Consider the following 23,197-nt stretch of genomic DNA (forward strand, 5'->3'; position numbering starts at 1 on the left):
TGAAAGAGCAAAACATAATACCATGCATTAGCACCCCTGAAAATTAAGTATTTAGGTTCAAATCTAATAAATATGTATAAGATCTATTTGAGGAAAACTACATACAAAATTCTGATGAACAAAATCAAAGAAGAATTAAATAAATGAGAGATTTAATGTTTCATAGAAAGGAAGAGTCACTATTGTCAAGATTTTAGTTTTTCCCAATTTATCTATAGATTCAATGCAAGCTCAATCAAAATCCCAGTAGATTATTTTGTGGATAGCGACACACTGATCTTAAAGCTTCCACTGAAAGGCATAAAGAACCCAGACTCAGTAATACAACATGGAAGAACAAAATTGAAGGACTGACATTACCCAACTTCAAGATTACTAAAATGCTACAGTAATCAAGACATGGAGGTATTAGCAAAAGAACAGATAAATAGATCAATGGAACAGAATAGAGACCTCAGAAATAAACATATATAAATAGAGTCAACTAATCATTGACAAAGGAACAAAGACAATACAACGCAACAAAGACAGCCTCATCAAGAAATACGCTGGAACACCCATTTGCAAAAAATAAATAAATGAATCTAGATACAAACCTCATTACTTCTTTCTTGAAAATAATCAAAATGGATCTGTGACCTAAATGTAAAATGCAAAGGTATAAAACTCTTACAATATATAACATTGGCGAAAAACTAGATTACCTTGGATATGACAAAGACTTTTTAGATGCAACACCAAAGACACAATCTATGAGAAAAAAATTGATAAGCTTGATTTCCTTAAAATTAAAAACTTCTGCTCTGCAAAAGACAAAGTCAAGAGAATGAGAAGACAAACTATAGATTAGGAGAAACTATTTTCAAAAGACATACTTAATAAAGAACTGTTTTCCAAAATTAACAAAGAATTCTTAAAATTCAACAGTAAGAAAACAATACAGTTTAAAAAAGGGTCAGATACCTTAAGTAACATCTCACCAAAGAAGGTATACAGATAGAAAATAAACATATGGGGGACACCTGGGTGGCTCAATTGGCTAAGCAACTGACTTCAGCTCAGGTCATGATCTCAGGGTTGGTGGGTTCAAGCCCCACATCAGGCTCTGCACTGACAGCTAGAGCCTGGAACCTGCTTTGGATTCTGGTCTCCCTCTGTGTCCCTCCCTTGTTCACGCTCTGTCTATCTCTCTCAAAAATAAATAAACATTTAAAAATAATAATAAAACACTTTCTTTAGAAAATAAACATATGAAAATGCAAATCAAATCAGTAGATATCAGTAGATATCAGTAGAATGCAAATTAAAATAACAATGAGATACCACTACACATCTATTAAAATAGCCAAAATCTGAAACAATGACAATACCAAATAGTGGCAAGGAAGCAATGAACCAGAAACCCTCATTCGCTGCTGGTGGGTATTCAAAATGATACAGTCACTTTGGAAAAGAGTTTGGCAGTTTCTTATAACACTAAATAAATTTTTCCATACAGTCCAGCAATCATGTTCCTTGGTATTTATCCAAAGGTGTTGAAAACTTAGGTCCACACAAAAACCTGTACATGGATGTTTATAGCAGCTTTATTCATAATTGTCAAAATTTGAAAGTAACCAATATGCTCTTCAGAAGGGGAATGGATAAAAACAGGTACATACAGACAATGGGATATTATTCAGCTCTAAAAATAAATGAGCTTATCAAGCCATGAAAACACATGGAGAAACCTTAAATGCATGTTACTAAGTGAAAGTCAATTTGAAATGTCTACATATTGTATGACTGCAACCATATGATATTCTAGAATAGGCAAATCCATGGAGACAATAAAAAATCAGGGCTTCCAGGGGTTAGAGGTGGAAAGAGAAATGAACAGGAAGAGGAAAAGAATTTTTGGAGGCAGAGAAAATACACTATATAATTCAATAATGATAATGCATACCATTATACATGTGTCCAAGCCATAGAATATATAACACAGAGTATATTCTAATGTAAACTATGGGCTTTGGGGTATCACTACGTGTCAATTTAAGTTCATCAGTTTTAACAAAGGTACCACAGTCTGATGGGGAATGTTTATAATGGGAGAGGCTATAAATGAGTAGAGGTTGGGAGTATATTAGAAATCTCTGTACCTTCTGTTTAATATTGATATGTAACTTAAACTGCTCCAAAATAAAATAAAGTCTTATTTTTAAAAAATATAAACTAAAAGGTATGAAGAAAATGATAAAAGGCATACAAGACCACATAAACTAGAAGTAGACAAGTTTAGAAATACAATGATAAGATTCAGAAAAGAACCAGAATGTTAAAATTCATTTTAGAAATAAATACTAAACTAGAAGGAGCATAATAAACAGAAGATGCCTTAAGGGAGAAATAAAAGATGAAAATAGATATTTTAAAATTGAAAGGAAATAAAATTATTAGAAAAGGAGCTAATAATATACTATGATAACACTCAGTACCTATTCAACAATTATTTTAAATATACATCTCCAGAATAAATACAAAAAATATCTTCAATATATTTTAACTTTATTAAATATGTTCTCAGTTGAAAGTAGTTTATGTATAGCAATTCTAAACTGTTTGTATCCACTGGAATTAAGCTAATGAGCAAAATTACTGATAATGTTGGCAACCAAAAGTCACATGTGGAAGGAAAGTACAGAAAGTATAGAAAGTAGAGAGAAGTACAGAACCCCCTTCTTGGATTAGCATTAGAGGTGTCAGTATGAATTCATGACGTGAAAGATAAACCATTTCCTATTCTGTCTGCCAAAATGGCCTAGGAACCATGACACTCTAGTAACAATGAACATATCCAATTCCCAGATACTTGTTTCCAAAAACAATTCCCTACTAAAAAGACTGGGGTTCTTCAGAAAACATAGAAAAGTAAAGAGCACAGAATTTGGAATAGGTTAAACAATAGAACTTGACATGTGCAAATTTCCATGCATAATTTCATTTCTTCTTTTTTTTTAAATTTAAGCTAGTTGATACACAGTGTAGTCTTGGTTGCAGGAGTAGAACCCAGTAATTTATCTCTTACATATGATATCCAATGCTCATCCCTAAATGTACCCTCCATGATGTCCATCATCTATTTAACACATCCCTCCACCCTTCTCTGATCCAGCACCCCTCAGTTTGTTTTCTGTATTTAAGAGTCTCTTACACAATAAAAAGCTTCTGCACAGTGAAGGAAACAGTCAACAAAACTAAAAGGCAACCAATGGAATAGGAGAAAATATTTGCAAATGACATATCAGATAAAGGGTTAGTATCCAAAATCTATAAAGAACTTACCAAACTCAACACCCCCCTCAAAAAAACCAAATAATCCAGTGGAGAAAAGGGCAGAAGACATGAACAGACACTTTTCCAAAGAAGACACAGACACATAAAAAGACGCTCAACATCACTCATCATCAGGGAAAAACAAATCAAAACCACAATGTGATACCACCTCACACCTGTCAGAATGGCTAAAATGAACAAGTCAGGAAACAGATGTCAGCAAGGATGCAGAGAAAGGGGGACACTTTTGTTGGTGGGATGCAAACTGGTACAACCACTCTGGATAACAGTATGGAGGTTCCTCAAAAAATGAAAAATGGAACTATCCTAGGACCCAGCAACTGCACTACGAGGTATTTATCCAAAGGATACAAAAATGCTGATTTGAAGGGATTCATGCACCCCAATGTTTACAGCAGCACTATCAACAATAGCCAACTTATGGAAAGAGACCAAATGTCCATCAACTGATGAATGGATTCAGAAGATGTGGGGTGTGTGTGTATGTGTGTGTGTACACAATGCACCCAGCAATCAAAAAGAATGAAATCTTGCCATTTGCAACAGTGTGGATGAACTAGAGTGTATTACGCTAAGTGAAAGAAGTCAGTCACAGACAGACAAATAAATGATTTCATGCATAAACGGAATTAAAGAAACAACAGATAAACATAAGGGAAGGGAAGGAAAAATAAGATAAAAACAGAGAGGGAGGAAAATCATTTGTTTATAACTAAACACAAATGTCCAACACATAACAGCTGTCTGCCACTGGAAACAGATCCTTCCCTTCCCCACTCCACATCCCAGATACAGGGATATTTGTGGGAACCAGCACAGCCTAAACACTCTTCACCTAGCTTGCTGACAGCGTGCCCTGCTCCTGTGCTCTTCTGCAGACCCACGTCTCCAGCTCAGCCTCAGCAGGAATTTTCTGAGGTGACTGCAGGTCCCCTCCTAGAGTAGACTAGCCCAGACCTTGCTAACACTGCATACTTCATCCTTGCACTCCCTTGCAGACCCTCCCCATCCAATATACCCTTGGCAGGCGTGCACCCAAAGCACTGCCACAACTCGGCACTGCACAAACAAATCTGACAGGGATCAGCATCACCTGAAAGTGACTATTGCCCAAGGGAGAGGGGAAGAAAGTAACACACACCAGTTCAACTGCAGCCCCAGCAGTGGGATGGAGACAGACACATCTAATCTGACTTTGGGCCCCACCCACCAATGAAAGCTTCTCAGGGGACAACACAGGGAAAGTGCCCTGCAGTTTAATGCTCCCACAGTTCTGGCAATTGCCTGGTCTGATTCAATTCAAATACAAGATGGCTCCAACAACATAAGACCAAATCCTGCTCCAAACAAGCAAAGAGAGCCATTGAAGATGACTGAACTGAAGGCAACAAAGGACCAAATCCTGCTCCATACAGGCAAAGAGAGCCACTGCAGATGACTGAACTGAAGGCAAATGTGGCTCACGCAAAACAGTAGGGTGCATACCATACACATAGGAGACACCCCTGAAGTGCCAAGTTCTAGTGAACAGCGGACACTGCACTCTAGGGCACTATATGACCTCTTCTTCATAAGGCCTCTACTTTCAAATGTAGGATATGTGGTTGACTTTCCTAACAAAGAAATACACATAGAAAGTTAGACAAAAGGAAGAGACAGAGGAATATGTCTCAAATGAAAGAACAGGACAGGACAAAATCATAGCAAAAGAGCTAAATGAAATGGATATAAGCAATATTCTTGATAGAGAATTTAAAGTAGTGGTCATAAAGATACTCAATGGACTTGAGAAAAGAGTGGAGGACCTCAGTGAGACCCTCAACAGACGGGGGGAAAAAGTGTACAAATGAAGAAATCTATAACTGAAATTAAAAATATACTAGATGGAATAAATACTAGAGGAATCAGAAAAAGGGATCGGTGACTTTGAGGACAGAGTAATGAAAGCAATCAAGCTGAACAAAAAAGAGGAAAAAAATTTTTAAATGAAAACAGACTAAGGGGAATCAGCAACACCATCAAGTATATTAACCTTCACATTATAGGATCTCAGCAAAAGAAAAGAGAGAAAAAGGGGTAGAAAATTTATTTAAAGAAATAATAGCTGAAAAAATCCCAAATCTGGTGAAGGAAACAAAAATCCAGATCCAGGAAGCACAGAGAGCCCCCAACAAAATCAACCCAAGGATGTGTCTACATAGTAATTAAAATGGCAAAAAGTAGAGATAAATAGAGAATTTTAAAAGCAGCAAGAGAAAAGAAAATAGTTACATACAAGGGAAACCCCACAAAGCTATTAAGCTGATTTTTTTTTCAGCAGAAACTTTGCTGGCTAGAAGGGAGTGTTATGATATATTCAAAGTGCTAAAAGAAAAAAATCTACAACCGAGAATATTCTATGCAGTAAGGCTATCATTTAGAATAGAAAGAGAGATAAAGAGTATCCCAGGCAAACAAAAGTTAAAGAAATTCATCACCACTAAACAAGCTTTATAAGAAATGTTAAAGGGGACTCTTTTAGTGGAACGACATAAGCAAGAGTAAGAAAAGTAGGAACAACAAAAGCAGTAAAATTAAATATATCTATAAAAATCAGTCAAGCAATTCACAAAATAAAAGGAGGTAAAGTAAGACAACATATATCTAAAAAGTGAGAGGGGGGGAGGAGTAAAAATTTCGTGCTTTTAAAATGGTTTTGAAATAAAGCAATCATCAACTTAATATACACTACCCAATAGTAACTTTAAACACAAATCAAAAAATGGTCATAGATATACAAAAATAAATAAAGAGAAAGGCATCCAGGTATATCACTAGAGGAATCCAGGTATATCACTAAAAATAAGCCAATAAACTTACAAAGGAGAGCAAGAGACAAAGAAACAGAAGAGAACTACAAAAAAAGAACCATAAAACATTTAACACCAGGTCAATAACTACATACCTATCAATAATTACTTTGAATATAAATGGACTAATCAATCAAAAGGCATACGGTAACAGAATGGATAAATAAGCAAGACCCAACTATATCATTTCAGGCCCAAAGATAAAGCCAGATTAAAAGTGAAGGGATGGAAAAGCATTTATCATACAAATGGAAGTGAAAAGAAAGCTTCAGTGGCAATACAATGGACAAAATATACTTTAAATCAAGGGCTGTAACAAGAGACAAGGACACTATATAATCATAAAGGAAACAATCCAACAAGAAGATACAATAATTTAAATATTTATGCACCCAACATGCAGGCACTCAAATACATAAAGGCTAATAACAAACATAAAGGAAGAAATCAATAATAATACAATAATAGCAGGGGACTTTAATACCTCACTTATATCAATGGATAGATCACCAATAGAAAATCAACAAGAATCATTCAGTGGCTTTGAATGAGACATTGGGCCACACGAATCTAACAGATACATTCAGAACATTCTATCCTAAAACAGCAGAATACATAGTCTTTCCAAGTGCACCCAGAACAGTCTCCAGAAGAGATCACATGTTAGTCTACAAAACAAGTCTCAACTTATTCAAAAAGACTGAAGCCATACCATGTATCTTTCTGACCACAACACTATGAAACTATAAAATACCTCAAATAGAAAGAAAAATCTCAAATAAACAACATAATCTTACACCTAAAGGAGGTAGAGAAAAAGAAAAAAAAAACAAGTAGAAGGAAATATTGAAAATTAGAACAGAAATAAATGAAATAGAAACTTAAAAAACAATAGAACAGATCAATGAAACTAAGAACTGACTCTTTGAAAAGATGGACAAAATTGATAAACGTTAGCCAGACTCATGTGAGCAAGAGAGAAAGAGAGAGAGAAGGATTCAAATAAACAAAATTAGAAATGAAAGAGGAGACATAATAACTGACACCACAGAAATACAAAGGATTTTAAGGGAAAATTATGAAAAATTATATGCCAACAAATTGGGACAATCTAGAAGAAATAAATAAATTCTTAGAATCATACAATTTCCCAAAACTGAATCAGGAAGAATTAGAAATTTTGAAGAGGATTACCAAGAATGAAATTGAATTGCTAATCAGAAAACTACCAACAAACAAAAGTCCAAGACTTCACCAGTGAATTCTACTCTACATGTAAAGAAGAGTTAATAGCTATTCTTCACAAACCATTCCAATAAATAGAAGAGGAAGGAAAATCTCCAAATTCATTCTATGAAACCAACATTACCTTGATACCAAAGCCAGATAAAAACATCACAAAAAAGAGAACTACAGGTAAATCCTCAACAAAATATTAGCAACTGAATCCAACAATACCTTAGAAAAAAAAATTAATCACACCATCAAGTGGGATTTATTCCCAGGATGCAAGAGTTGTTCAATATTCACAATTTAGTCAATTTGATAAATCACATCAACAAGAGAAAGGATAAAAAACACATGATCATGGGGCGCCTGGGTGGCTCAGTCGGTTAAGCGTCCGACTTCAGCTCAGGTCACGATCTCACGGTCCGTGAGTTCGAGCCCCGCGTCGGGCTCTGGGCTGATGATGGCCCAGAGCCTGGAGCCTGCTTCCGATTCTGTGTCTCCCTCTCTCTCTGACCCTCCCCCGTTCATGCTCTGCCTCTCTCTGTCTCAAAAATAAACGTTAAAAAAAAAAATAAAAAAAATAAACAACACATGATCATTTCACTAGATACAGAAAAAGCATTTGACAAAGTATGACATAAACTCATGAAAAAGACCCTCAACAAAGTAGGTGCAGAGGAAATATGCCTCAACATAATAAGTGGCATAAAATAAAAACTCATAGCTAATATCTTACTGAATGGTGCAAATCTGAGAGATTTCCCCCTAAGCTCAGGAACAGGACAAGGATGTCCACTTTCACCACTTTTATTCAGCATAGTACTGAAAGTCCTAGCCACAGCAATCAAACATGAAAAATCAACAAAAGCCATCCAAATTGGTAAGGAGGAAGTAAAACTTTCTCTTTTTTACAGATGACATGATACTATATAGAGAAAATGCTAAAGACTCAATCAAAAACCTACTAGAACTGATCAATAAATTCAATAAGGTCACAGGATACAAAACCAATATTCAGGAATCCATTGGATTCCTATACCCTAACAATGTGATAGTAGAATGAGAAATTAAGAAAACAACCCCATTTACAATTGCACAACAAATAGTAAAATATCTAGCAATAAACTTAACAAAGGAAGTGAAAGACCTGTACTCTGAAAACTATAAAATACTGGTGAAAGAAACTGAAGATGACACAAACAAATGTAAAGATAATCCATGCTCATGGATTGGGGAAACAAATATTGTCAACCGACAGAATGGGGAAAGATATTTGCAAATGACGTATCAGACAAAGGGCTAGTATCCAAAACCTATAAAGTACTCACCAAACTCCACACCCAAAAAAACAAATAATCTAGTGAAGAAATGGGAAGAAGACATGAATAGACACTTCTCTAAAGAAAACATCCAGATGGCCAACAGCCACATGAAAAGATGCTCAACATTACTCCTTATCAGGGAAATACAAATCAAAACCACACTCAGGTATCACCTCACACCAGTCAGAGTGGCTAAAATGAACAAATCAGGAGACTACAGATGCTAGAGAGGATGTGGAGAAATAGGAACCCTCTTGCACTGTTGGTGGGAATGCAAACTGGTGCAGCCACTCTGGAAAACAGTGTGGAGGTTCCTCAAAAAATTAAAAATAGATCTACCCTATGACCCAGCAAAAACACTGCTAGGAAGTTACCCAAGGGATACAGAAGTGCTAATGCATAGGGGCACTTGTACCCCAATGTTTATAGCAGCACTTTCAACAATAGCCAAAGTATGGAGAGAGCCTAAATGTCCATCAACTGATGAATGGATAAAGAAGTTGTGGTTTATATATACAATGGAATACTACATGGCAATGAGAAGGAATGAAATATGGCTCTTTGTAGCAATGTGGATGGAACTGGAGAGTGCGATGCTAAGTGAAAAAAGTCATACAGAGAAAGACAGATACCATATGTTTTCACTCTTATGTGGATCCTGAGAAACTTAACAGAAACCCATGGGGGAGGGGAAGGGGAAAAAAAGTTAGATAGGGAGGGAGGCAAACCATAAGAGACTCTTAAAAACTGAGAATAAACTGAGGGTTGATGGGGGGTGGGAGGGAGGGGAAAGTGGGTGATGGGCATTGAGGAGGGCACCTGTTGGGATGAGCACTGGGTGTTGTATGGAAACCCAATTTGACAGTAAATTTCATATTAAAAAAATGTCCATACCACCCAAAGCAATCTACAGATTTAATGCAATCCCTATCAAAATATAGACAGCATTTTTTACAGAACTAAAACAAACAACCCTAAAATTTGTATAGAACCACAAAAGACCCTGAAAAGCCAGAGCAATCTTGAAAAAGAACAACACTGGAAGTATCACAATCCCAGATTTCAAGATATCCTGTAAAGCTGTAGTCATCAAAACAGTATAGTTTTGACACAGAAATAGACAGAGGGATCAGTGGGTTATAATTGAGAGCCTAGAAATAAACCCACAATTAAATGGTCAAATAAAATTCAACAAAGCATAAAAGGATATGCAATGGGAAAAAGACAGTCTCTTCAACAAATGGTGTTGGGAAAACTGGACCACTTTCTTATAACATACACAAAAATAAATTCCAAGTGTATAAAGACCTAAATATTAGGCCTGAAACCATAAAAATCCTAAAAGAGAATATAGGAAGTAATGTCTCTGACATTGGCCATAGCAACATTTTTCTAGATCTGTCCTCTGAGGCAAGGGAAACAAAAGCAAAATAAACCATTGTGACTTCATCAAAATAAAAATCTTCTCCAAAGCAAAGGAAACAATCAACAAAGCCAAAAGACAACCTACTGAATGGGAGAAGGTATTTGCAAGTGACATATCTGGTAAAAGTGTAGTACCCAAAATATATAAAGAACTTAAACTATTCATCATCCAAAAAACCCCCAAATAATTCAATTAAAAATGGGCAGAAGACATGAATGACATTTCTCCAAAGAAGACATACAGATGGCCAACAAACACATAAAAAGACACACAATATGACTCATTGTCAGTGAAATGCAAATCAAAACTACAATGAAATATCACCTCAAACCTGTCAGAATGACTAACATCAAAAACATCAGAAACAAATATTGGCAAAGATGTGGAGAAAAAGGAACCCTCATGTACTGTTGGTGGGAATGCAACCTAGTGCAGCCACTGCGGAAAACACTATGGAAGTTCTTCTAAAAATTAAAATTAGAATTAACACGTGATCCAGTAATCACACTACTATTTACTCTGAGTGCGAAAACACTAATTTGAAAAGATATATATGCACTCCTATGTTTACTGCATCATTATTTACAATAGCCAAATTATGGAAGCAGCCAAAGTGTCTATTGATAGACAAATGGATAAAATAAAAGTAAAAAGTACACGTACACACACACACACAATTACTCAGCCATGAAATTTTGCCTTCTACAGCAGCATGGGTGGATCTGGAGGGTATAATGCTAAGTGAAATAAGCCAGTCAGAGAAAGACAAATACCATTATGTTTTCAGCCATATGTGGAATTTAAGAAACAAAACAAATGAACAAAAAAAAAAAAAAAAAAAAAAAAAGAGAGAGAGACAGAGAGAGAGACAAACCAAGAAACAGACTCTTAACTATTCAGAGCAAACTGATGGTTACCAGAGGGAACTTAATTTGGGTGGATAAATGGGTAAAATAAGTGCAAGAGATTAAGAGTACACTTATCATGATGAGCAATGAGTAGTTTGTGGAAGGACTGAATCACTGCATTGTGCACCTGAAACTGATATCTTATGTTAATTATACTGGATTAAAATTAAAAAAAAAAATAAAAATAAAAAGTATACCTCCTTTGCACTGTATCATCCCTATTAGAAGCACCATCACTTTAAAATAGCATTAATCATAACAGTTTTCTAAATTCAGGCAGTATATGATATTTCAAGGATGTATATAAAATTTCAAGCAGTTTAAGTGAACAGTTTCCAAGCAAAGTGCAAAGTATTTGGCTGTGGTGAGATACCTCTCATAGCTAGAAATAGACATATGATAGGACTAATCACTTGTACCTTTAGGTTGGGGGAATCCATAGGCAATTCTCAGAGTAGCTTTGCATGTTTCCCACTTCCTTTCCGTTTTCATTTTCCCATAGATTAATCCAGATCTACTTTTCTGATTCTAGTTTTCACAATCCATTTATTTATGTATTTATCAACTGTGCAAAGTATGTTTTGAACACCTAACATATGTCAAGCACTCTGTTATATGCTAGAGATTCAGAATGTACAGTACATCTGGAGATACAGATAATTATATAGACAACTGCAATATAGCATGGTAAGTGCTAGTGATAATGACAGTACGTTATGAACATTGTAGGGGCAAATATCCCAGCCATTTGCCCTAAAAAAAACTAGGAGCAATTGAAGGATATTAAGTTGGTGAATCAAATCAGATTTATATTTTTGAAAGATTACTATGCATATGCTGTCATAAATGTAATTAAAAGGGAGCAAGAATCAAAAAAGAAAAGATACAGAGTATGTTTCCCATGGAATCAAATAAAGCAGAGAGCACAGATATAACAACAGTGATGATATTTAAAATATAGCAGCTAGTAAGATTGAGCTATGCTTTATATTCATGATTTTAATTCCCACAAGCAAAGAGTGAAGTAAGTCCTGCTTTTAGCCCCTGCTCTCTACCATTCGACATATGAAGAAACTCAGGCTCAGAGCAGTTAAGGGGACTAATGGAACATCATTTTAAAGAGAAAAATAATCAAAATCAGTCTGCCTTGAACCACTGTGATCTATTACCATTACTGAAATCTCTTTCCACAAAGCTCATTCAAACTCTGTTCACACATACTAAATTTTCAGAAATTGTTTCCATGCACAAGGTTTTTATCTCATGCTACATGAGTATTAGAGGAAATCTTGATCTAAGAGAGAAAAACTCAATCTGGGGGCATAAAGACAGGTCCCTTTCATTAGACACTTATTTCATGTAAAATGCATACTAAATTTAAATGGAACATGAGATAGAAAAAATATGTACCTATCAGTAACTGCCTAAAAACCTTCCCACATCTTTTATTCCAAATCATTTTATGTGCCCCCACTTTTGAGCCCACTCTCTTTTTGACTTGGTTTGAAGAGTAAATGGAACTTCTTCCTCAGAAGAAGGAAGTTATGGTCAGATTTGCTACTTGTCCCTCATACTTACCTCTTTATAGGCGCTATTGCCCTGTGATTTAGCACATTCAGGCTAATGCAGGAGAACATTCTCTCAGCCTCACCAGAGAATGTTGAATATCATTTCAGTAGAACTTTCTAATTTTGCTTTCTCAGGCCATGCCCACTGCCCAACTCAAGAACTATTTAATCCTGCCTATTTTTCAGGGCCAAATTTCATTTCTGTCTTCTGAACTCTGCATTTAGCATCTGGAGAGTAAACTATATGAGAATGTTCTATTATTTTTTTCATATGTTTGATGTTTGGCATAACTAATACAAATAAGTTGACAGTAGAGTATCCTATCTGATCTCCCCAATTAAAATGCTGAGAGATGTTTGCAAGAAAAGTTTTCCTCTGTTTGCAAATGCCAGCCATTGGAAAGGAATATAGGAAATGAAGAGAGAGGAAAAGACAGCTAACTAAAGGGTATGTAGATTGATGTGGTAGCAGATGTTTCAGAAAAATTATCTTCACATCCCCTCAATATATGAAATCTTCATGTTTCATGATTTATATTCCTATTGTATCCCATTATATAGTATGTGGCTTATATTTCTATTACATCCCATTATATAAGAGAAATGTAATATGTTTTTGACTGAAATATTTAAGTTTAATAAAAAGAAAACTAGCAGAATTACTCCAACAATGATTAATAAAAACCCTATTGATTAGCTGTTTATATGGTAAATTTAAAATAAAAAGTAAAATTATCAATTTTTATTATGCTAAATATTATAATATTACTACAGAGTATATGGTGTTTTCTTTAAAACAAGTTCTAATAGTCAATAAAATACTATTCTGATAGAGAATACAAACATATATATTATTAAAAAATTGACTTATCACTGATTTTATTATCTTATTTTAATATTCAAATAGTAAAGAAAACATACCTCATTTTTTTTCTAACCAAGAAACCACGTATCCATCTTTGAACAATCAAAACTGGTGAAGTATGAGCCAGAATTTCATTAATTTTTGAAACAATATATTTGATATTATTAATTTCATCACCATAGGTTGATCCCTGTATGAAGAAAATACATTTAATATTTATACTTCATGTAAGAATTTCCAAGGGATATTTTAAAGTTGGTAGTCTAATAATATAAACTATTAAAATGTTCACAAGTGTCCTGTAGGTATAATAGTAAAATAAATACATTTTCATATCTATTTCACTAGATCATAAGATCAAGAGTTAGTAGAACAAAATAATTTCAATCTTCTATACAAAATGCAAGACCCATGATGATAAATGTCTCCATTCTAGATTTTTTTTCCAATCTGATATCATAAGTATAAAATTTTTACTATGATCAAGTTGGTCTTTAAAAGGTGGTGGCAAGAATAGGTATTCAATGAAAGTCTAAAACTATTCTGTGGATTCACATAGGAAACTGACAGATGTTGGATTCACAGAATAATTTACAGTACTTCAAAATTTAGTTGCAGCTTAACTAGAATATTGGACACTTTTATTAGGATATAGCTCATCCCCTGAAGAAAAATATTCTATACTGTCTTTAAAGAAATTATCTTTAAGGTCTCTGTTCCTGCAAAATTTTAGATTTCGGATTATACACTCCCTATATCCTTATTGATCATTTAAAATTTTAGATTTCGGATTATACACTCCCTATATCCTTATTGATCATTTGACTAGTTAGAAGTAAAGCTACTTTACTTATGTCTTAAATGTAAGGATTATATACTAAAAACCTAAAACTTATATCGTTTTTAAGGCACCTACCCTGAAAATTATCAACCTAATCACTTCATGTCCCCTTTTCTGCCTATACATTCAATCAGCTATGTACTGCCAGGAAAAAAAAAAAAATCACAAAACATTGCAGATTAGTGCTACTTCAAATTTATATTTACAAATATTCATTGCTACTTATCAAATGCTTTGCTTGGCCCTGGCTCACTTCCATTCCCAACAGGAGATACTGCAAACATTCTGTACTCTTCTCAATACTCTTTAAGCCTTTTCCCTAGAACTCCCTAAATACCTTTCCCAGATCAAACAGGGCCATCAGGTCTGAAATCCATCAACTAACCCTCCTCCATTCCTTAAGTTTAATTATACTCCCATTTATCTATATCCCTATGTATTCTGAATAGAAGTGCCTTCTACTTAGTCTTAAAACAAGAAGTATATCCCTTCCTATCCAAGACAGGCACTCCATTGCTGTTAAGTCCCATCTATCTCTGTTTCACTATTACTTATCTTCTACTGGCACAATCCCTTTACCTATTAATATGATGTAGCCTCTCCCATCTTTAAAATTCATTAATTCAAATAAACTAAAAATTAATTAAAATAAATTAAACTTTAAAATGCAACCATATAAATAATCATACACATCCCAACCCTCCATCTTTTGTATTTAAGTTTCATTAAGAGCCTAAATTCTGGGGGTGCCTGGGTAGTTTAGTTGGTTAAGTGTCCAACTTTGGCTCAGGTCATGATCTCACAGTTCATGAGTTTGAGCCCCAGGTCAGGATCTGTGGTGACAGCTCCGAGCCTGGAGCCTATCTTCGATTCTGTGTCTCTCCCTCTTTTTGCCCCTCCCCCACTCACACTCTGTCTCTCTGTCTCTCAAAAATAAATATTAAAAAATATAGGGGCGCCTGGGTGGCGCAGTCGGTTAAGCGTCCGACTTCAGCCAGGTCACGATCTCTCGGTCTGTGAGTTCGAGCCCCGCGTCGGGCTCTGGGCTGATGGCTCAGAGCCTGGAGCCTGTTTCCGATTCTGTGTCTCCCTCTCTCTCTGCCCCTCCCCCGTTCATGCTCTGTCTCTCTCTGTCCCAAAAATAAAAATAAAAACGTTGAAAAAAAAATTAAAAAAAAATATATATTAAAAAAGCCTAAATTCTTGGATCAGAATTCCATATTTGCTGTACCTACCTTCTCCTTTCTTGTACCTCAATCTACCGGATTTTACCTCTACCAATGCACCCGATACTTTTCTTACATTGATTGGATATTCCTCCTCGAAACACTACCCTTGGCTTCTATACAACACTCTTCTTAGTTTTCCTAGAATTCTGTTTACTTTGGACTTTTTAAAGACCTATCCATTCATTGGTCTAATTTCACACTGAAAGGATTCGCTCATTGTGTTTTCTCGAGTGAACACACTCTCTAGATGGTTGTATCCAATTCATAGCTTCAATATATATCTATGTGCTAATGACTTTCAGATTTCCAGCTCTAGGACTGAACTGTCTACAGAGCTATAGAACAATATGATTAAACTGATATCCAGTTAAATTCAGCTTTCCCAAACATGAATTTTCCTTTTTGAACTGCCTTCTTATATGCTTTTAGTAAATGGCACTAGTGCCCATAGTTACCTAACTCAGAAAGCCTGGAACTACCCTAAGCTCTCTTTTCTCTTATGCTTCTTTATACCCAAATGCTGCTAGATCCAATATATTCAACATCCCAATATCTACCTGACTTCTCCCTTTTCTTCTAATCTCTGCCACTGCTTTACTTCATGTCTTTATCACTTAACTTACTAAAAATGTCTTGACATCTGAAATAATCCCCATTCCCCCACTCCCTTTGAACCACAATAAGCACTATTGCTAGAGTGAACTTTCTAAAATGCAAATCTGATCATCTGGCATCCTTGCTTCATATATTTCACTGGCACATCACTGAAAGCACACAAAATCCTTGATTTAGTATCTTCTCACCTCAATCTCACCTCCCTTCGCCATACATAAGATACCTTCCAAAATGGCAATATCCAACCACTTATACCCCTGAAAATTACATAATAATCAAACCTCAATGCTTTTTACAGGTACCATTCCAGTTTCTTGACTGCCTTTCTCAATTACTAGTCTCACTATCTTAGTCTTTTGGAGATTCAATTCTTTCCTCCAAAAAGACTTTATTGACATTGATCTGAGTTCAATATCCTTCTATAATATTATCTTGTGCAGCAACTCATTTGTCACACTTGACAATGTTGAATTTTACCTGAGCCCTGTGATCCTAGAAAACAGAAAAGGTTAAGGAATTTCCTCACCCAGTCCTTTCAGAAAATGGTTTACTCCAAAAAAGCACCCTTCCCCCATATTATTACTTAGATAGCATCCATGGATGCCCCTCTAGCATACCTATGACACGGCCCTGACACAGACTCTCTAAATTCTCACTTGCCTTTTAATGATTAAACTACTTTGTCCCCACTAACCAATCTTTGGCTAAGATCCTCTCTGTCCCCTAGGTTTCTGAACTTTGCCCACCTTCAGCCTGAGCCACCACATAACCCTCTCTTAACAGCTCTTCCTGAAATAGGCAACTCTCAAGGTAAAACATTCTTTGATTTACAGTCAGATCATGCCACTCTCCTTCATCCTACTTATCCACACCAGTTCTTTCCAGTCTTATTTACTCCTCCCAATAAAAGAAAAAACCTTCGATTAACCTTAAAGACGTTTGCAGATCACTGATCAACTACAGTATTCCCCCTATTGCACCAGCCCCTTTCCCTCCCTTGTAATAATCCTTTTGAATAAAGTCTCTCCTAAGTCCTGATTTGTTTTTTATTGATGAGTTTATGCTACACACAATTATTGATCTTCCCCACTTGCAATATAACTCACTAAGTTTAAGAAATCTTTCTTTATCCTATATCTCTAAGACGAAGTAAACTACTAGTCCATAACTAGCATTCAATTATTAGTTGACTATTAAATCACTATGTAATAGCAACTTATACATTGTCATATTTGTTCTCCAAGCTTAATTTGGTATTATCAACCTATTTTTGTAATTCAATTCTTGTCTGGCTGCAATAACATCATATTCCTAATTTTTCTACCTTTTAAATTTTTATTTCTCAGTATGTTTGGCTGGTTTCTTTTCTTCTTCAAACTATTTAAATATTGGTATAATTTAGGCTTGCTTTTGTTTTTCACCTCTCTGCTAATTCTCCTTGAATGATCACCTTCCTTTCTACATCTTACCATCTCACATATGCTGATTATCCACATAGCTATAACCCCTATTAGGAATTACCTCTTAAATTACAAATCTATAAAATTCCAATTCTATTTCTCTACTTATATGTCAAAAACTGAAATAATTATCTCACCCATTTCAAAACATCCCCAATCCATACCTCATACTGCATTACATATATAGTCACTGAAATTATTCTTCACCTTTTCATCTAAATAATGAACCCACACTCCTCCCTTCCCCTTACCATCTAATAAATTCACTAATTTCTATCAAAACAGTATCTCTTCAATCTGTTCCCTATAATCCATACCCTCTACTAATTTAAGAAATCGGTTGTTATAAACCAGGGCCCAGTCCTCACTGATTTCTTTATACTGAATTTGCCTCCACTCCAAAATTACAGAATACATGATGATTTTTCTAGTATGAAAATTGGATCATGCTACATTGTTAAATATTTCCCCAAGACCTTACAAGATGAAGCCATCTCCCTAGTATTACACATTACACCCTTTGTTATAATACTCCTGTTTTTGTAACGACATGCCCAACTATGTCTTCTAAACTATAAGAACACTAAGTTACTTGTTGTCAGTTGATTATGCCAAGCTCTAGCCTCACCCCTGTGCCTTTGCAAATGTTTTTCACTTTGCTTCACATGCTCTACACTTGCCAACACCTCAACTTGCCTAATGATATATTAAAACATCTCATCTGAAGTAGATTTTTGCTTTTTCCTTCTTCCATGACTAGAGAGCTGAACTTCAACAATTTTTAAAGAAAATACATGTTGTTCTTTCCCAACTTTGCTCCATACTAAGATTCATGACATTACATACATATATATGTATATATATATATATACATATATATACATATACATTATATACATATATATGTATTTATATATACATATATACATATAATATATTATATATATAGAGAGAGAGAGAGAAAGAGAGAGATAGCTTTGATTATTGCTTCTCATTTTGCTTTATTTTCTCTACTAAAATTCCTATTTATGTATAGTAGATATCCTGGAACTTACCTCCATGGTTATTTTTTTCTCATCATTTTCATGTATATATTCTTAATTTGTTAAAGCTATTCTGTCAAAGGCCATCTTTCTCCTACTGAGTTAATTATTAGCTTGTCAACTACTCCAGTTAAGTTATGTGGCTGAGACTCATCTCCTTTCTGAAGCTCCTGACTGCGCTATCACAAAGGAGTCCTACCTCATTATCAATATACTATTCATTGTAACCCTGCCTGTTAAAGAGAAAACCACAGGCTCAAGATAGAGTCACTTGTGCCAAGCCAAGTTACCAAACTAGGGCTTAATACCTAATCTAATTATAGTTTTGGCCTCCCCCAGAAATGTAGACTTAACCAATCAGGAATTTTCTGGTCAGCACCAATGAGGTAATCTGTCACATGGGCCCTCTCCATATCCCAAAGGAAGATGAGGTAAATCTACCTAATAAGACCCGCTGCCTGCTCTTCTACCTATGGAATGGTGATCTTACCTGGAACAATGCTTTCTCTTTGCTAATAACTTCTTTGCCCCACATTCCTTCCTATAAAAACCTTCCATTTTGTTCAACTCCCCTTTGGAACTCCTCCATACTTGCTAAATGGGATGCTGCCTGATTCATGAATCACTTAGGAAAGCCGATTAGATCTTCAAATACACTCAGTTGAATTTTGTCTTTTAACAAGCCTCTACATGAAATTTATTCTGTGACTTGTAACAGTGGATCCTATCTGCCAGAGAGTCTCCTCTATTTCACATAGTTTTCTTATATGTATGAAGAATGGCATAAAGCCAAGCTGAGCTAGTTTCTACCTTTGACTTGGTCTCAGTCTCATCTTCATTATACCTGAAAAACAATCTTCACTATGATTAAAAGCACGTCCATGAAGCAGTCTTCTATTTAAATGTTACCCTTTGTCGGTTACTAGAATAGATGTGATTTCCTCTAATCTTTGTTTCTTTATTCATTGCATTTGGGCTCATGGCATATGTATGAGTGTGCGTGTGTGTGCATGTATGTGTCTTCAGGGTAGCAAAATATGCCACCCCAAAATATCACTGTAAGAGTTCAAGACATATCTCGCCAAAATGTGCCCCTGTGGTATACTGATTATTTTGAGCAGTAATCAAATGCAGGGAGAGGCTTTGCCCAAATATCTAATTAAGGACAGATCCTTTAAAAGGCATTCAATTGCTATAAATTCACTCCCCAGGAGTTTCATCAACAAAGGAGACAAACTCTTACCACAAGAGAGTAGATTAGGAGAAAAGAGTAGGAGAGGGTACCACACCCAAAACTTTGTCATTAACTCCCACCTATTCTTTTAAAGACCCATTTATCTTTCCTAAAAATCATTTACTCTCTCTCAAGTGGTCTACACCTCCCCCCCCCCTTCTCTATTAAGATGGTACTGAAGCATGAAGTCTAAGCTATCTCAGGGAGTTACTCATTTTTCCCTGGCTATCTCCCATGTATAAATGAGAGATACACATGTTAGTAAATGTGTTTTCTCTCTTGTTAACTGAATTTTATTACAAATAAAATTTGTAATTGAACTCTGCCATGGAGGTGGAGTTCATAAGTAACAAGGGAATTTAGATGACTAGGCTTAAAAGTGGTCCTGGTCAGATGCTATAGTTGTCACCAGCAGAGAACCATTAAGCTCACACTATAGTTTGCAGCAGAGTTCCGCTTCCTGCCAAAGCATGAATAATTCTTTCTCTTTAAAGAGATAAAGTGGGCAGAGTTAGTGTCCTTGCCAGAGAACAAAGAGCCTCTAGACAATAAACTTTCTGATGTTCTAAAACAATTCTCTTATAAAATGCCAATGAAGATATCACTGCAAACTTGTACAAATGCCATAAGCCATTTGATATCTGAGGACAAATGGACATATCCTGTTTCTAAGGGAGTGTAATGCATCTCCTTCACTAGAGGACTGATGGCTCTAGAGGAAAAACTGGGTTTAAATTCCATTTCTACCTCTTACTGGGGTAAGTAACCTGTCTCACCTGTTCATCATCTTTAAAATAAAGATAAGGATGGTACTACCTCATTGGGTTCTTGTGAAGGAATATTTGTAGAGCACTTAAAAAAAGGCTCAAACATTTCAAGCATCCAAACAATGTTACCTGCCAAGAGTTTTACAGTCATACTTAAAGTGATATAGTGTTTTAGAGTTCACAAAGGATTTCTATACACCTTATTTGATACACACACACACACACACACACAAATTAGTCTAAAGGAATTTACTAAGCAATGTATCCAAACTAACACAATGTAAAATTATGAAATCAATAAATTAACTATGAAAGACAATGAGCACTAATATTTTCAGTCTAATAAAGGGAATTAAAGTATTACAGTAAAAGTTTGGCAAAGAACAACATATGCTTAGGCAAAAAAAAATTCAACAATCAAGAAAACAGATGGTACAATACTGAAATATCAATACTCCACAGCTTGCTATTGTAAACCTGGGATGAAAATGTTGCTAACTCTGGTATAAACCATAATGAAGCATTTCAAAAGAAGAGTAAGGACTTTTATATGACTCACATGGAAAAGAGTACTTTGTGTTCTAACAGGAAGAGTAGTTTAAAAAATAAATTCCAAAATTATATTCTATTCCTTTATAATTATACAAAAAATAATACCAATTATTTTGATATTCTAAATATATTCAGGTTTACTTAAATTTGTTTTTTTATCCTATTCCCATATTTTTATTTATTCTATATGTATCTGATCCCCAAGGTCTATCTTTTTTTATTCCATTTGTGATTTTTCCCATCAGAATTTCCTAATTTGGCACATACTTTCCCAACATATTTGAAAAATGTAAATCATACTAATCCCACAAGTATTGATTGTAAAAAGAACAAACCCACACAGTTTTTATCTTTTTACTCCATAAAAAATCATATCATGATGGGGTTTGGGAGTAATGGTGGGGCTCAGACCCAATGCCAAGAAAGAATCCTTGAAGACACACATCTTTGGTGCAAAAAGGTGATTTTATTAAAGCACATGACCTGTGGGCAGGAAGAGCTACACTGGGGTTGTGAAGAGTGACTGCTTATATACTGTGGAGTTGAAGTAGAGTCAAGAAGTTTCTCAAAGGGATTTCCATATGCTAAAGAAGATTTACAGGTTACTAGAGGCCTAGTTATTGTCAAGCTAAGGCTATTTTTCCCTCTAGCAAAAATATTAACATGAAGATAGTAGGGATTACCTGGAGACTAGGCTATTGAGATATTTGTAAACTGATGGAGACTTTATCAGTTTAACCATTTGTTTTCCTCTCTCCTTTGTTCTTGGGCAGCTGGGAGTGCCTGAGGAATATCACACATATCCCATCTGGGGATGGGGGGTGGTTTGCAGGCGTCAGCTTGCCTTATGCTCCCTCATCATACCATACACATGATATACTCACTTTAATAATCACATGAAAATGGAAATCTAGTGTGAAACTCTTCACACTAAGATTTTTATTATTTTAAATCAGTATTTCTTAGGATTACTTGGTAAACATTTTAGAAACACTCTTCAAATAACATTTAGAATCATAATAACAGTGTAGAAATTTCAGGGAAGAAGAAAAGCAAATAGAAAAAAAACCTACTAAATTTCCACCAAATTAACTATTATCAGTTTTTAAATATTCATTTCCAAATACTTTCCGACTCTAACTTATCTTTTCATTCATCGAACAGACTGTTTTACAGAGAAATAAAAACTTTTAATTTTATCATTTTTTCCTTTTTAAAGATTATGCTTTTTGTGTCAGGTCTCAGAATGTTTTTCCTATTCGTAGATCCCCAAAATTTCCTTAAATTTTTTTCTTCCTAGAAGTTTTATAGTTTTACGTTGTACATTTAACTCCCTGATCCATTTTGAGTTCATTTTTGTATGAAGTGTGAAACTTAGGTTGAGGCTTGTGTTATGTGTGTGTGTGTGTGTGTGTGTGTGTGTGTGTGTGTGTACCCAAATACTCCAGCAACGTTTATTGAAAGGTTATATTCTGTCCATCAAATTACTTATACATTTGTCAAAATTTGGCTGAACATATTGTATGAACCTATTTTTAGGTTTTCTGATCTGTCCCATTGATCTATGCCTCACCAATACCATTCAATCTTAGTTACTGTAGCTAAGCTAACTTACTCTAGTTTCCACCCCTGGAATAAGCACCATTTGCTCATAGAATATAGTTATTTTCATACATTGCTGAATTCTATTTGCTAACATTTTGTTAAAGATTTTTATGCTTCTTTTCATGAGGAATACTGACTGATCTGCAATTTTCTTGTTTTTGGTATCAAGCTACTATTAACTTTACAAAATAAATGGCAAAGTGTTCCTTTTTATTTTCTAGAAGAAACAGAATAAAATATTAAATGTTTGGAAGAATTCTCCAGTGAAAGTATCTGGGATTGAAGATTTCTTTTTCTTTCTTTTTTTTTTTTTTTTTTTTTTTTTGTTTTTAAATTTTGAAAAAAAA

The 23,197-nt window shown here is 35.0% G+C and overlaps 1 protein-coding gene across 1 annotated transcript in view; it reads right to left on the bottom strand.

Annotated features, from left to right (window-relative positions):
- Positions 1-23,197, bottom strand: part of LRRIQ3 (leucine rich repeats and IQ motif containing 3) — a 227,498-nt gene that overhangs the window by 157,055 nt on the left and 47,246 nt on the right. Inside the window, 1 exon segment of the mRNA XM_040470641.1 lies at positions 13,561-13,694. Within this exon segment, the coding sequence (XP_040326575.1) occupies positions 13,561-13,694 (134 nt within the window).

This window comes from Herpailurus yagouaroundi, unplaced genomic scaffold (assembly GCF_014898765.1).
Source record: "Herpailurus yagouaroundi ecotype Mexico unplaced genomic scaffold, PumYag 77, whole genome shotgun sequence".
Lineage (NCBI taxonomy): Eukaryota > Metazoa > Chordata > Mammalia > Carnivora > Felidae > Herpailurus > Herpailurus yagouaroundi.